At 40.8% G+C, this 16,855-nt stretch overlaps 1 protein-coding gene across 3 annotated transcripts in view; it reads right to left on the reverse strand.

Annotated features, from left to right (window-relative positions):
• Window positions 1-9,570: 9,570 nt before the first annotated feature.
• The window catches only part of ALG9 (ALG9 alpha-1,2-mannosyltransferase), a 104,400-nt gene continuing 97,115 nt past the window's right edge, over window positions 9,571-16,855 (reverse strand). For 2 of the 3 annotated variants that reach the window (XM_067750988.1, XM_067750990.1), the window contains exons 15-16: window positions 13,894-14,012; window positions 9,571-13,604 (exon numbers count right to left, since the gene is read on the reverse strand). In XM_067750988.1, the coding sequence (XP_067607089.1) occupies window positions 13,567-13,604; window positions 13,894-14,012 (157 nt within the window). In that variant the 3' untranslated portion in view covers window positions 9,571-13,566. Of the gene's footprint in view, window positions 13,605-13,846; window positions 14,013-16,855 lie in introns of all 3 variants that reach the window. The other variant, XM_067750989.1, reaches the window with a different exon arrangement.

Consider the following 16,855-nt stretch of genomic DNA (forward strand, 5'->3'; position numbering starts at 1 on the left):
ATTTTTTAGATTTGCATAAGCATATTCTGGATTATTTGGATGACTACTTTATAACCTGGTATTGCCACGTGATCTCAATACCTACATTGCATGTGTGTTCATTGCTGCTTTTATTGTTCTGGGATCATGAGAAAAGAACAGAGGTGGATTTAAAATGAAAATGGTGTTTTCAAGCACAAAATGAAAGCCAAATCACATCATAGGACTGCACTGTCACAGTAGTTCTAACAGAAAAGTGGTGAGAAAATTGAGATAATATAGGTCACTTGGTGGCATAAGCATGTTGAACTCAAAAGAAGCTGAGCTTTCACAGGCAATAACAGTCACAATACAAGGGATAATTTAGTCTCAGCAAAATACATCATTTGCCATGTTAAATTACTATAATATTAATATGAGTAGTATTAGTTTTGTGGTTTCATTTGTATTTAACTTATAAATCTATTTTGGTTTTTTTAGTTGTATAAGAACCATAAATAAAAGAACATTATATTCCTACTTTATATTTGTAAATTTAAGTAGCATGGTAATAAAAATAATTGAAGTAAACTTAGGGTTTTCAAGATTTTTTTCCTTAGAAATGGATCCAAGTACTACTTGAGAAGCGGAAAGTTAATAGTTTTTTTGATTTAGTACTTTACCAGTTAGATCAGAGGGGGTTCCTATTGGCATGAGGAGGAGAAATCGGTTCCCTTATAGTTTATGTGAAAAGGCTTCAGAAATGATGAAGGAAGCAAGTGCAGAAAGAAGCGCATTAAGTCAGTTCCACACATATCATCTCTAGATATTAGCTCAGGCTTAGACGAGCTTCGGTATGCTAAACTAGCAAACTGATGGATGCTAAGCTATTTTGTTTAAAACTCAAATATGCTTTGCTTACCCAAGCACAATGAATTGGACACCTATGGAATAACACAAGCTGAGAAAATAGGCCCCAGAAAATTGCCCGGTTTGAGAGTCATCAATTCTGGACTTCCGTTCCCACCTCTGTCTCTGACTTATTGTGACTTACCTCTCCCTATGCCTCAGTCCCACCTCCCACCCCCTCACCCCCAATAAAATAGAGCTAACCACCTCTGATTCCCTCTCTAGTTACTGCGATGATGTGAGGATGAAACAGGTAGTACACGTGGAGATGCTAGTAAATCCTTCAATAAAGTGATTAAAACAAACAGACTGCAGCAGAAAGAGGCTATTTCAAACACTGGGCTGAATGGAAACTGGAACTAAATCTAAGACTGTCTTTTGGGGAATGTAGTCCACTGACTATCTGAATCACCTAATATGCTTGTTAAAAATGCAGATTCCTGGCCTCCATCCCAGATCTACTGAATCAGAATCCCTGAGAATGGGGCACATCTTGCCGTTCACCCCTGGTGATTTTAATGTTCACTGATGTTTGAAAGTCACTGATTTTAAAAATTCATCTGGAAAAATAATTTCCATGTCAACAAAGAAGCATCTGCTCATGGAGAGTCTGAAAGGTCTGCTCAGGTAGACTGTGGAGGCCACCTCTGTCCAGGAAAAGCAAATGACAGCTACAGCTGCTTATCACTGAACAATTCTGTCCCTTTTGGTTGTGGTTTTTGCCAGATTATAATGATCCCTCTTTCGCGTGGTTCCTGGAAGCTAGCAAAGCACTGCAAATACAGTCCTGCGGCACTGAGCTGTTTCTATATCCCCCTCCCCCCTCTGTTGCTCCCTCTGGTTCTCCTTTCCACATCCCACACACACCACAAGAAGCTAGTGGCCAGGGAGCATCAGAGGCAGCCGCTGAGATTAGGCTGAGGATTTAAGGCAACCCTTGGGAAACAACGTGACACGCTCAGCACGAAAGCACTGAGTTCTGACACCCACATACAGTTCACTCATCAAATGAATCAAAGGAAGACAAGGTTAGACTTGCCAGTTCCTGTCAGATGAAGCATGGAGAATACAGAGAAGCACAGGCAGATGGGATCAACAGCTCTCAGTGTCACAACAGAAAAGGGTCAGTCCTGAGGAAGCTTGGATGACATTGGCATATCCTCCTGCCTCTTGCCTCACATGTATTAAGGTTGCCTCTTCCTCACAGAGCTTTGCAAATAAGCACTCATTCAAGGGCTGATCTGCTCCACAGTCACCCTACTGGGAGAAGGCTGAGCCAGGGGAGAGAACTATGTGTAGGTGGTTCTCTCAGGGCAGACCCAGAAGTGTCATCCCATTGAGAAGGCCGTCAAGGAAGCGGTGGGTGGCCCAGTTCATGAACTTAAACCTGAGGCACATACAGACATGTTCCAACTCTCTTCATTTAGCAAGACGACCCTGGGAAACTGATTCCCAGGTCTGTACTTAATTCACTGCAGAGTAGTAATTATCACCGTAGCATTAACGATATTTCCAATTTATATTTATACAAAGAATGTCTTCATTCTGTGGGACTCAAATATTTTCCCCTCAACTTTACCTCAATATTTTCTCCTTTTTTCTCTTTTCCACTTTGTGGCAAAATTTTAATCCCAATATTATGGCTGGGAATACTTGACAAAGAGAAAGAGACTTTACCTGGACCCACACAGTGACTCAGAAGAAGCTACAGAACTCATAATCAGGGATTCTCACTGTCCCTTGCTTTATCCTCTCCCTCCGTGCCACAGCTTATCACCGTAGGTAAAATTGGATTTCCAGAGCAAAACTTTGTTTGAATTCTTGGGAAGAACAAATCAAAGAAATGAGACAGTTCTGATTCAGGGCAGTCTATACAGTGGTTACGAGAGTATACAGTGGAATCAGGAAGACCTAGATTGACATCCCAGCTCTACCAGTTACTAATGTGTGACTTTGGGCAAATAACTTATCCTCTCTGAATCTTGGTTTCTTCATCTGTAGAGTGGGGCTGTAAAGCTTACCGCATGTGGTTAAGGTTAAATAATTCACATAGAGTGCTTAGATTAGTACCTGACAAGAGTAAGCCCTCAGATATTAGCCATTAATAGGTATCATCTACTGAGGAAACAGAAGCAGGAAAGAAAACATTCCAATCAACTGAGCTTTGGCGACAGAGAGGACCAATGTGAAAGGATGATGAAATCTACATGATTTAGAGTCAGAAGACCTGACTCAAGGCCTTCCAGAAGGCTCTCTCATTGGTAAGATAGGGACAAATCTTACCTTACTTCTCTCTTGGGGTTGTTGTGAGGAATAAGATCCATACTGTAAAGTACCTTGTAAATGGCAGGCACGACACAATTGTTAGCAGTTATGTTTTTGATTTCCAGGGGCTCACTGAATCGCTGAATCTGGTGCCCACACCAAACACATAAAGAGAACACCTGGAGACCTAAGTTCGAGGTCTGTCGGCCCCCAATTCCCGAAGAACAGCAGTCAGAATTAGTACTTCCCCTGACCACAAGGGTAGATTTACGATACAACCAATCTGGAGATCAAGCAGACATGGTGACCTTTCTCAAAAGTCTTAGGCCCCTGAGTCCTATTATAGGCCCTAACATTCTTAGGACAGACCCCTGGTTATCTTGCCAGATGCTATACACAGCCCAACAAAAAAAACCTTTGTTACAGTGTTAAGTGAAAAAGCAAGGTACACAGTGTTATTGAAATTGTGGTACACAGTGTAATTTAAACTGAAAATGTTCAGAATTAATAGATTACTCCTAAATAGTTAATATCAAAATATCTTAAGATTTAAAAAAAAAAAGCAAGTGCCAGAACAATGTATATAGTATTTACTATTTGTATACAATAGAATGCACATGCATGTGCTTGTGTAAGCACTGAAGCAATCTCTAGAAGAACGCACATGACTAATCACATTGGCTGATTATGGGTCTCTGGGAAACAGAAATGGAGATTTTTCAATTTTTCCATTTATCCTTTTGTTTGTTTGGTTTTTACTATTTACTAAACTCCAGATTTTACTCAAATTTCATCCATTTTTCCACTAATGTCTTTTTTTCTGTTTCAGAACCCAATCCGGAATACCACATTGCATTTAAGCTTTTTGAATACTGAACCATAAAAATTATTACATATTCAAACAAACACACCTTCTGGCTCTTGGTTACCACACTGTAGACTGCACTCTGCCTCCCCCTGGTTGGTTTCCCCTGTGACATCCATAGATGTGTATTAATAGTGCCCTCCTGCCAGCTATTCCCTAACTAGCCCTGCTATGTCCACGGGGTAGAGTCCAGATTCCCTTCTCCCTTATTTTTGTAAGCCCTCATCACCATGTATTGTACTACGCCCAGCCAACATAAGTAGCTTCCAGCATCAGGGCATACTGTCCCCAGATCCCAATGAGACAGAGGTTTGATTTAGCAAAAGCAGGGATTACTTAAATATTCCAGGTCCCCTAAAAGCTCTTCCCTGTGGTGTCCCCTGAAGATGGTATTCTTTCCCATTAAAAAATATTTATTTGGCTGCGTCGGGTCTTAGTTGCGGTATGTGGGATCTTTGTTGCGGCACACGGGCTTCTCTCTCGTTGTGGCGCACAGGCTCTAGAGCATGCAGGCTCAGTAGCAGTGGCACACAGGCTTAGTTGCCCTGCAGCATGTGGGATCTTAGTTCCTTGACCAGGGATCGAACCTGCGTCCCCTGCACTGGAAGGCAGATTCTTAACCACTGGACCACCAGGGAAGCCCCCCCTTTTTTTTCTCTGACCTGCCCAACAGAACTGTTAGGAAAAAGGTCACAGGAGTAAGAAAGAAGCAGTGCCAAGACCCCTGGACACACCATTCACATCTCAGCAGAGATTCAGCTGGAACTGTAATTAGAAACCAGAATTTCCACTGACTTCTAGGACTTCAGGAAATCAGCTCCCTTTCTAGTGTGAAATTAAAATTAGCTGAGGGCTCACAGTGTTCTAGAAAATCCCCTACAGATGAGAGCGGGCACATTCAGGGTGGTATGGCAATAGACATACAACACAGAAACAGACTCACAGACTTCGGAAACAAACTTATGGTTACCAAAGTGGAAAGGTGGGGGGAGGGATACATTAGGAATTTGGGAATTTGGGATTAACAGATACACACTCCTCTATATAAAACAGATAATCAACAAGGACCTACTGTATAGCACAGGGAGCTCTACTCCATACTCTGTAATAACCTCTATTGGAAAAGAATCTGAAAAAGAATGGATGTGTATGTATAACTGATTCATTTTGCTGTACACCTGAAACTAACACAGCATTGTAAATCAACTATACGCCAATATAAAATAAAAAATATTTTTAAAAAAGAAAGAAAAGAAAAGCCCCTACAAAGACTGAACACTCTGTCTTACTAGGACAAGCTCTGGGCTCTGATTATGGAAGGTAGAATAAGAAGGTCGTTGAAAAAATGACATGACTATGACTAGACCCTGTTCTTATCTCTGCCCATCTAGCCATTCCAGACACCTGAGCACAATACCCAAACAAGAGGTCATGAAATAGGGAGTGTACCATCATGGTTACGAGAGAGGGTCTGGAGCCAGACAGACTGTTTGCGTTTGAATCCCAGGTCTGCAACTTTTTACCCAGGTGATCTTGGGCAAGACATTTAATATCTCTGAGTATCAGTTTCCCCATCTTTAAAAAGAGGATTAATAGTTACCGAGCTCACAAGGTTGTTGTGAGGATTATGTGAGGTAAAAAAGCAACTTGAAACCTTCTTGACATATAGTAAATGCTTAGTAAGTGTTAGCTGTTACTCATATTATTTCTGCACAGAGCAAATCTGATGATCTAGAGGGTAAAAAAAACATAAAAGGAAAACAAGAAACCCCCCAAATGACAAAAACCCCAAACTTCAATCTATTCCCCAGATAGTTCTAAGGTTGAGTTCAGAAATGGGATAAAGAAGGGAAATCTTCCTTCTTTATCAAAGAGCTGAACTTGTCTGTCCCTAAAGGCCTAAATCTGCCTAAGTGGATACCCTATACGTTTAAATGCAAATTCTACTTCCTTCTGCAAATGTTTGCTTTTCACCCCATGACCTACACATGAGGAGAAATCAAAGGTACTCTCAGACCGTTTACTTTCTAGGGGCTCAGCCCCTTCTACCTTAAGTTGAGCTACTGTGCTGTAGATAATGTGTTGGCACCTGATGGAGGGGAGAACCCTGAACATTCATATAGCCTTTGAGTTGCCTTTGATAATAAGTTAGCAGAGGAAAAGTTAAGACTGCTTTGCTCATGTCTGGAAACTTGAAAATGAGTAAATGGCTGGTAATTACCCCTAAAAGTAGCTGCTTCCCCCTCTCCACCAAACACATATCTTTTACTACCTATGAAGACCATCAAGGTCATGTCAACAGAGGTAAAATTAACTGGGAAGAATTGACCTGTGGATCATTTACCAACCAGGGAATCACTGTTAGCGGTGATGATCCAGCTGTCACAAATTATGGTCACGGTTTTCTCCAGGAAAATTTTGTAATTATAGAAATATAGGAGTGTAATTCTAAAGTATACAGATTCTCAAGAAATGCAACTCAGATATTTCAATTTACACTGGAGTTTTGACACCAAGCAATTAGTGGAACTAATTAGATTCCTGGAGGAAAAGGAGAGCTGAAATTTTTATTGAGAATAGGCTGCCCTCTGCTGGACACTAGGGCACTGCAGACAAGGCTGCCTCGAGTTTTCAGAAACTGTGATACTTGGGAGTAAAACAAAAACAAAACCCAAAAAGCATGGCAACAAATTTAAACTCTGAGTTCTATGTTTTAGAATATCACAGACTCTGGGAACACAATTATAGAAAAAAGCCCAAGGAAAGGGGAAGGGGCTGAGTTTTTTTTAAAAAATTCACAAGATTCTTTTATAAATGTAGCACTGCAAAGCCAGCCTCCTTTTCTACATAACTCCACAAATATTTCACAGGCAAGAAAAAATGGGAACATATTATAGGAAATACCAAGGAGGCTTAGAGACATATTGTTAATAGGGAGACAAGGAGCAAGACCAATTCCTGAGTGATACATGGTGTTTTCTTGCTGGTTGGGTGAACACATATCAGGTCATTTCTCTCAAAATGAGATTAACCTTTGCTCTCATGTCTGCGGGAGTGAGGAGGGGGAAGTAGCAGCAGCTCCAGAGAAGCTCCGAAGACCAGTGGCACAATAACAAAGGGGAAGTCTTCACTGTACTTGTCTCAAACAAACATATAAGATCGACAAAGCAGCCTCCCTCAGTGTGCCCAGAGCAGGAGGGCTTAATACCCACACACATTTTTTTTTCATTCTCCTATTCAAGACAGCCACAGGTCCTTATCTGAGGAGGCCAACAGGGTTTGAAAAAGGCCAGGCAGTTCTTCCTGAAGGTTGGATCTGCCAGCTCAAACTCTCTCCTCCCATATAACAAATAAATTAAATGGCACTTGAATGGGTCTGAAATTGCCAAAATTAGTCATTCCTTTTTTCCAGATTGTTATCATTCAAATGTACTGAGATGAGAGGATCAATGAGAAGGGAACTGGAGTAAATTATTAACATCCATTAGTGTACTTCAGTACCACATTAGTTAATTGTTTCCCAGAAAGCGGGGCCCAGAAAGAATGAGAGATGGGACAGGTAAGGTTTGATAGGGCAGAAAAAGCAGAGAAAAGGATCTGGGGAGGGGAAGAGGGCTGGGTTAACAGGGGTTGTAATTGGAAAAAGACGCCAAACATTTTGCTGACTTAATTTATCTTTGATCTTTCATGTGATTGTTTGCTTTCCAGTCTCTAATATCAATAACAGTGGGTAGTTAGAAAAATCACCTAAGTTGTTTAAAAAAAAAAAAAAGTAACGATGACTAGGCCCATCTTGGGCCACTAACTCAGAATTCCCTGGGAGGAAGGGGGTGGGTCCAAGCAGACAGTGGCAATTTTCAAAGGGTCCCCAGGTGATTGTTTCGTGGAGTTCCAGTTGAGAATCACTGCTCTGCGGGTCACATCTTCTCCAGCATTGAGTATAATGCTGCTGAAGCAGCCTAGCAAACAGACCAGAAACCATACCCTTCTCATTTGGCAAGTTGGAATCCGAGGGTTAAAATGGCAAATTACAGTCCAATGGCACCAGTTGTCAAATATCTGCAGGCAAATAAAAGTCAAAGATAATCTCCTAAGGCAGTAAATGGCTGGCACCCATGGCTGTGCTCTGCAAACAACCCTTGTCAGAAGAAGTTACTTTTATCTCACACAATCTTTTGGCTGATGGGACCATCAAGAATCACCCAATTTACACTCTTATCTCTAGGCATGTCAAGGCAGAACATGCAGCCCAGAAACGAGAAGCAAAAACAAACCAAGAACCCCTACTACCTTCAAGTGTTTTATAAAGATACCTTAAGATTTCCTTAAATATTTTAAAGAGATGCTCATACTTAGGTATGCTATTTAACCCAATTGTTAATCACGAGCTGTTTATTCTAAGGAGCTACAATAGGAGTTCCCAGTCTGCCTGTCGTCTCACTACAATTCTGTATTCTCACATCCCTTATCTGAATGTCTCTCATTTCATTTATCAAATCTGTTGGTTATAATTTGTTTCAATGCCAGGTCTGTGGTGAACTCCAGGGCTGAAGAGAGCCAAAACAGCTTTCAGCTGCAAAAGAAACACTTACTACTTGATATTATTGAATTTGAACGTATCACTACGAAGTCATCTTGCAGTTATAGACTTCCTTTTCCTAGCAGGGCACGTATCTGGTAGGAACCGAGCATCTCCTCACACCTGGAGGAGAGGCTTTCTGCTCCAAATTCATTCAGAAGGTGTTGTGGGCTGTCTGACTCTCCAAAACCAAGTAATAATAAAAATATTCAATGAAGGTACACAATCTCTCTTTTTCGAAGGTATTCTGAGGAATCCTCCTTTGTGTGAAAGCATGTGTCCTAAAATATACATAGCATTTAGCCTCATTCACATCTTTCAAATTGCCCTTTGAGTTACTATAGGGCTCATGACTTGCTCTATTTTCTGTGGCCTAAAATCGACCAAACTGAAAGCAACAGCTGTATTTTTGTTGCAGGTTTCTTGAAGTGTGACATGGTCTTTGCCCCCAGACGTGCCAACAATGTTCTTGAGAGACAGGCTTGCAAGGGTTGCATGTTAAGGTTCTATGTCATTAGTAAAGACACTGGGTACTCAAGAGGGTTCAGGAAGTAATCACAGGGGTCTGAAGTCTACAAAGACTTCATAAAAGAGAGGGAGACTCGAGCTGGCCCTAAAAGTAAGAAAAATAAACAGGGAGAAGGATGGCCTTCTAGGAGGGGAAAAGAAATTCATTAGGGCTGTGGACTTCTCCCTTCTGGAATTATATTAATAAAATATCCTTCTCTAAAACAACTTGGAAGAAATAATCAAACCAAGTTTCCTGGGCATTTTGGGTCCTATGGAAAGAAAACTGGTAACCAATGGTACTAAACCAGATGGCTACTAAAAGTTATTGGCTATAAGGTGCAAGATACAGGAATGACGTTAGAAATTCATTCACAAAAAAAGTTTTATTGCTCCTGACAACCCCTGACAAAGTGGAAAATTACCTAAATGTTAGATATTACTAGATCACATTTCTATGAATATTAAGACTCTCGAAACCCAGAGATTCTTTTTTTTTTTTTTTGCGGTACGCGGGCCTCTCACTGTCGTGGCCTCTCCCATTGCAGAGCACAAGCTCCGGACGCGCAGGCTCAACAGCCATGGCTCACGGGCCCAGCCGCTCCGCGGCATGTGGGATCTTCCCGGACCGGGGCACGAACCCGTGTCCCCTGCATCGGCAGGCGGACTCTCAACCACTGTGCCACCAGGGAAGCCCGCCCAGAGATTCTTAATCCAAAAACGTAACATGGACCCAGAAACTCTCTTTTAGGCACAATGTTGACACACTGAGTAGTTCCCACTGTGCTTGGTTTTTCCACAAAATTAAACTAACCCTCACTGGGTTTTCCAATGGCTTCTTCCCAGAGTTTTCAGAATAAACATTCTGGGCTATTTGGTCTACAGAGGGCAGGTCTATACACTGAAGGAGGAAAGTGGGGGTGATGGAAGGAGTTGAGCTCCTTCAGGTTCCAATCTCCACCAAAGATTTAAAAGCTAAAAGCAAAAGAGAAAATATCAACTTAATAAAAGGAAAATCACACTGCCAAGATTTATTTAACTTTTTCTTTCACAGAAAATACAAGTATGTAATGTAAACACTGACATGTGAAATAAAGTACAAGGATCAGGAAGACAAATGAATTGAACAATACTCTTGCTTCAACACTGCAGTGCTTCCTGATTTCACTTGCAGCATGAATCTCACGGTTAAATAGATTATATACTGGAAAAATTAAAGGCAACATTCATTTAGATTTATCAAAACACCAGAGAGCCTCTGAAATCCAACAATGCCATATGGAAGTCAGATCTTTCTTTTGCAAAAAAATTACAGCTGAGCACATGTCCATTTATCTGTTTACCCAAGGCATTTAATGTAGGAGCCTAAGAATGGATTAATACATGAGCTTAATATGCCTGTGGAGGCAAAGATTAAACTGTGCCTCTTTTCGCTCTTCAGAGAAAATAAAATTAACCAAATTTAAAGCAGAGCTGCCCAACACTGGCCAGAAGACAGCACAATCACAGTGAATTCTTATTTCAATAAATCCTACAAAATGCAAAACACAATAAAGGATTTCCATTTGTGCTTTGCCCAAATGGTCAATCTGGATCTAATGCTGCAGAATTACATGGGGTTTGGAAGGTTCTTTCCCAGAACTCCAAACTAGAAAAAATGACCCAAATAAATTGTTGGGATCAAGAACCACCTTGATTTAAAACAGAGAATCAGTTTCTAAACTTGAATTCAGTAATAAAGAGTGTGGGCTTCCCTTTAATGTTATAATCTCAAGAGATTAAAATGAATGGTCTTTCTTATCAGATGACACCTACCAGTTGACAGGTATACTTCGATAGCAGATGCTACTACACAGGCTGGTTCAGTAATAGGACTCAGTGTTGTGAGATCTGGGGTTCAGACAAGGCTGCTTAAGATCCAGAGATCAGAGAGCCCTGGGACTGCCAATAAACCCAACTCCCTCGCTCAGCTCTACAATCAAAGCTTATTACCAATAAGCTGTAGACCTTCATTCATTCCTTGATAGTCAACAATCTGTGGAGAAAAACGTACCTGAGATACTTTATCCTTACAGTGAGCAGAGCGGTCAGCTCATGCTGAACACTGATTCTCTGGAGGAGAGATGCTACTCTCACCAAGTGTTTTGAAACTCTCTTCCCAGGCAAAGCTAACCTCCCTGTATTGCTGAGGTGGAGATGTTTTTGTTTTGTTTTTTGTGGTACACGGGCCTCTCACTGTTGTGGCCTCTCCCGTTGCGGAGCACAGGCTCCGGACACGCAGGCTCAGCAGCCACAGCCCACTGGCCCAGCCGTTCCGAGGCATGTGGGATCTCCTGGACCGGGGCACAAACCCGTGTCCCCTGCATTGGCAGGCGGACTCTCAACCACTGCGCCACCAGGGAAGCCCAGGTGGAGACGTTTTAACGCGTTTATATATCATGTGAAAAACACCTTCACAACAAAAAACATTCATTTTTATATCCCTTACCTATCGAATTTGGCAGAGTGTTCTGCAATTTACTGTGCTCTCACTAAAGATATTCATAGAACAGAGCAAACTGAAATCAGGTTTTAAAAGGGATAGCAACTGATATTTCCAAGGAATACCTAGATTGATCATGACCTTTTTTGTGCTATATTACAGTAAGTTCTTGCTTAGAAGGCTTTTTTTTTTTTTAACATGCAACATGATAAAATGGATCAGTACTGTACCACTTTGATTAGAAAAAAAAACACTCACCATGGACCTCCATTACTGTACCTTCTCATTTACCTTGGCAAAAAAAAGAGCTCTAGCCACTGTGAAGGACAGTGCACTATTACTGCAGGTATGGCAAGATCTTTCACTAGAAATTCTCTGTCCCATAGTCAGACCACATGTGCCAATATCTGCCTTGGGAAACAGTAATCAAGTATTGAAAATTAAATACAAAAATCCTTAAAGCAGCGAGTGGGACCCCAGTTTATCTTCACTCTCCAGTTATCATTGTTCATGCTATCTAGACCTACTGACTCACAATTCTTCAACCCCTCCCCAGATATTCCTTTAGAGGGGATCCGAATGAGGACTCTTCATATGGTAACTAGCCATTTCTTCCCTTGTCACTTCTCCTATCTTGGGATCAGTTCCTACTGAAAATCCCTTCTCTTTGAAAAATGAAAGATGGAAACTCTGAAAAATGAATGCATCCTATTTGCAGATACTAGACACAATCACCCTTAGGGAAATAAGGCACTATAACGTGACCCCAGATTGACTATAGGAATGGAACTTGTATTGGATCCTGTGTGGCTGCAAAGGAGCTTGACTTCCAAACATGAGCACTACTTTCCTGCCACAGGCCAGGCTGCATCCCGGAGTACCGCTATGATGGTCTAACCAATAGTCAGACTGGAGGCTCCAAAGAACTCACAGAAACACAGATAAAATTCTTCCTTAAAATAGAAAGTTACGTTATCAATTAGGTCTCTGGCCAACCTCATCATTCTTTCAAGTAATGTTCTCATAGTCAAGTGAGGAGTACGGACGAGCACTGGATGAGAAGTTAGGCAACCCAGGTTCTGGTCCTAGCGCTACTACTTATTGGCTGTGTGGCCTTGGGCAAGTCACCTTACCTCCCCCTGCCCCCTGCCCCATAGTCTCAGTTTCTTCATCTGTAAAATGGGGATAAAACCACTTCCTTTGTCTACCTCACGTCATGACTGTGAGGATCAAATGAGATAATGTGAAAGTGCTTTGTAAACTATGAAATACTGTGTGTAAAAGCAAAGTAAGGTATATACTTATGTTTTAATTAAGTCCTTATCATTGCCTACTTGACTAGAGGTGCCCCATGCAGGATGTGCTTTGCAACAGACATACTCAAAAACAGGTGCCATGAATATACACTGGTCTTTCTCACTAGGGTTGTTTAAAAAGGGAGATTCTTAATTTCCTCAGAAACGGCCTCAGAATAAATTACTTTAAAATGTGATGTCATCCAAATCTACCAACTGATAGAGTTAATTTTCTCCACGTATGTCCTGTACAGTTATAGTCTGGTCTGTTGATACCTTTATACAGGGAAGTCTTGAATTCAAGAAACAGCATGCTAAAGCTTAAAAAACAAACAAACAAAAACCCACACCCATATAGTTATAGTTTGTTGTAAAGGAAATAAGATGAAAGCAAGAGGCATCCTATGTAATGAAATTAAGCCACAGTTCCTCAACTGATTGCATTTTTCCTGAGATACCTCCAGGGTAGGGTCCTGGTCCTGTGACATGCTTTAGAAAAGCTTAGTCTTGCCGGAGGTGAAAAGGACATGTAGGTTGGCAATTAGGCTGTGGTCATTTTCAGCACTAGGATTGGAACGAGGTCGTCTGCTAGGAGCTGCCAAAGAGCTTTGGTGGAGAAGCTCATACGGCCCAAGGGAGGCTAGTTCTTGGATGCCAAGCCAGAGTGTGTAGAACAGCTCAACACAGCCATCCAGTCTCGGGATTTTCAATTCTTCCTGAAAGTTGGTTCTACTCTTCTCCGGTCTAGTAAATAATTGAACAGAAGAAAAACAATGAGATGTGGAGCAATGTATCTACCCGGACTTTAGGGCCTTTCTCCACCTAGCTGCACAAAGTGTACATGCAGAACAGAGACACACATTAAGAAGTGAATGTGATTGACTCTGACAAACCCAAAGAGCCCAGATTCCAGTATTCTTGTCAGACGGCTTTTATTACAAATGTTACAAACGATGACTTGGAGGGAGTCCTGTCAGTGGAATTACCAGTTAACAGGATGGTTGTCCTTTGGGGCCACAGGCATGGTGCTAACCTCCACTTTTCTTCCTGATTTGCTTTCCTTTCCGGGGTTTGAGGATGGTGTAGTTTGCATACACTGTATACTGATCTGACAGGAAGGGAACATAGAATGCCCGCAACAACTTTGAAGATCTGAAAAACAAGAGAAAAAAGAAAAGACAGAATTTTATCATTTGAGAGAATTTACTAATGTATTGAAAATGATTAAAGGAAATAAACAAAGTGCTATGGTGAGGATATTTTATACAAGCAGCACAGAAAAGTCTGTTATTTAGCTACTAGATCTTGATAAAAGACTTACTCAAGACCAAGTACCTTCTTACCTGCACCCAAATGATAGCCTCTCTATTAAGCCACAGGATATCCTTCAGAATAGCTCTAGGTCTGCACTTTGCATTAGAATTTGCCATAGAAAAATTCCAATTCAATCAAAGGACTGCTATTACAGAAATAAATTCTTAATACCTCAAAGGTTTCTGTACCTAAGAAACTAATGTGGAGATGCCAAAATGCTCAAATGATCCTGACTCTGGCTCTAAGTTTTCCTGGAGAGCTGGAGAAAACTGTGTTCTGGGCTTCCTGTGCGTACTGTTCTGGCAATTCTTAAGTCAAAGAGAGAATCTTTTTACTTTTTACTAAAATATAGATAGGAACAGCTAAAAACCTGAATTTCTCACAAGTTTCTAAAGAATCTGAAAAATACCTCACATTTATTGAATACCTAGTATTGAACAGGCACTGGTGCTTATACTTTTAAGGATATTATTTAATCCATCTGATAACACTATGAGGAAAGTGATATTATCCTTATTTTATATATAGGAAAATGAGACTTACATAGATTAAGTAACTTGACCAGGGTTACACAGTAAGTGATAAAGCCCTCATTCAAATCCAGATTTGATTCCAGGTTCTGCACTCTTACCACTCTGGTTTATCCTGCATCCCAGGAACAGGCTAACAGGATTCATCACTTCCTAGAAAAAGCGGCAGTGATAGTTTTAAATTCTATACAAAGTATTACTTCTTGACTATGGTTTCTGAGTCTAAAAACCAAAAGTTGGCCCTGAAACTGCCAACCTAAATGAGGTAGCTGAAGGGTGTTCCACTGCCAGTCCTTTTCCAGACTCTCAACTTGTAAATGTCATGTCAACGTGGCATTTGTACTGGCAGCCTACCCCTGAGTTTGGCAGACTCCTGCAATGCCTGCACACAATGATATCGTGCTTGGCATACACACCTCTTAGAGATTCTCCCCAACTGGGATGCTGGCAGTGCTCTGTGCTCTACAGAGATGCACTTCACTTCAACAGCTAACAGCTCAAGGGCTTTGATAGAGAAAAGAGGCTTAGAAGAGAGACACACGAGATAAAGCAGGGCTCCTGCAAACAAAATGAACAGGAGGAGGAAGCACCTACCTCAGTCAAAAAGAAGTTAATTTATTCTTTCTGTCCGTGCTGTACAGATAAGGGGAAGGTCAGAACAGAAAGTTGTAAGCTGGAGCAAACTCCTGCAGGCTTCAGTGTAGTAAAGAAAGGCTAAACCAAATTAAACGTTATTTCCATTCCAGTTGACTCCACACTAAAAGCTTCACTAATACAGTCAGTATATATTTCCGGTCAACTCAGTCCTTGGTATAACATTAGGTCCATTGGGCCCAATTTTACTTTCTTTTTGGAACTATTCCTTACTATTTGGAAGGATTGTTATTTCATAATTTTATTCTTCTTAGAGTCTTCCAAACAACAAAGGGAAATTATACTTACTATCAAAAATAGAGTAAAACTCATTCTATCTTGTAACTACCATATGGGTCCAGCACAAGCTTTTATAAATTTAAGCTATATTATTGAATCTTAGTGGTCTTTTTTTTCCCCTACATCTTGGATTATTTACAACTGTGCTTTAAAAAAAAGACAAATGATAAGAGAAAGGAAGAGTGATGAAATCCCCAAAAAGGATGATGCAAAAGTGATTCAATTATATTATCCTTCAATTTTCTCACTGCACTGTCCAAAGTATGCATCATCTTTCAATAAGGTGCAAAAGACTTGAGACACTATCTTTGTAGTCTGCACTTAGCTTTAATTAAGCACTGCTGAGAGTTCAGAATTTTAAAATTTTCTGTCCATAATGCCAATGAGAAGAAAACTGACAGAGGAAGACATTTCACAATTAGACAAATCAGAAGATGAATGCAAAGAGACAAATAGCAGCAATTAAGACTCTAATGATGATGGTAACATTTATCATAAAGGCAAAATTTCACACTATGAGTCTTTAGATGACCACATACTAGACAAATTTTCTAACTCAAGAAATGATGAGTGAAAAGTGTATTTCTAAGAACAAAAAGGAAATAGGTGTTCTCATTCAGTTAGTCATTCAACAGGAAGGACTTTGGAGGGATTCAGAATGAGCCTCCCCAAAGCATACAGCTAGCATGCAGATTATTTTGAGTTGAAGATAAGGCCCAAGATACACAGGAAGAACTTTCTACCTCCCCCTTAACTACCTAAAAGAATCTAGGTAGGGAAGCTGGCTCAGAGAGGGAGGTATTACCAGAGATAATTTTTTATCTGAATGACATATCTGTGTGGCAGGGAAAACATCTGCCCTTCTTACTGTCCTGTGAATGACCCTCCTCCCCTCCAAAGCCCCAGGCCTCTATCCTGTTCCTTAGCTCAGGATGGCATATAAGCCTCAACGGCCTGAGGCTTGTCTTTGGGTCTCTCATTTTTATGGGGCTCCTGTACATATGAAATTAAATTAGCTTTTCTCTTGTAAATCTATCTTACATCAATTTGGTTATTAGGCCAACCAAAAGAACCTAGAAGGGTAGAAGGAAAAGTTTTGCTCCCCTACGACTTCATCATGCAATATTTTGCAACAAGAACTTGGACTACCCTGTTATGCTAAAAGGGCATATGACTACATTCTTTTATCTTTTATGGGGTCTGTGTGCCAAATTCTAT

This window comes from Pseudorca crassidens, chromosome 9 (assembly GCF_039906515.1).
Source record: "Pseudorca crassidens isolate mPseCra1 chromosome 9, mPseCra1.hap1, whole genome shotgun sequence".
In the NCBI taxonomy this organism is placed as follows: Eukaryota; Metazoa; Chordata; class Mammalia; order Artiodactyla; family Delphinidae; genus Pseudorca; species Pseudorca crassidens.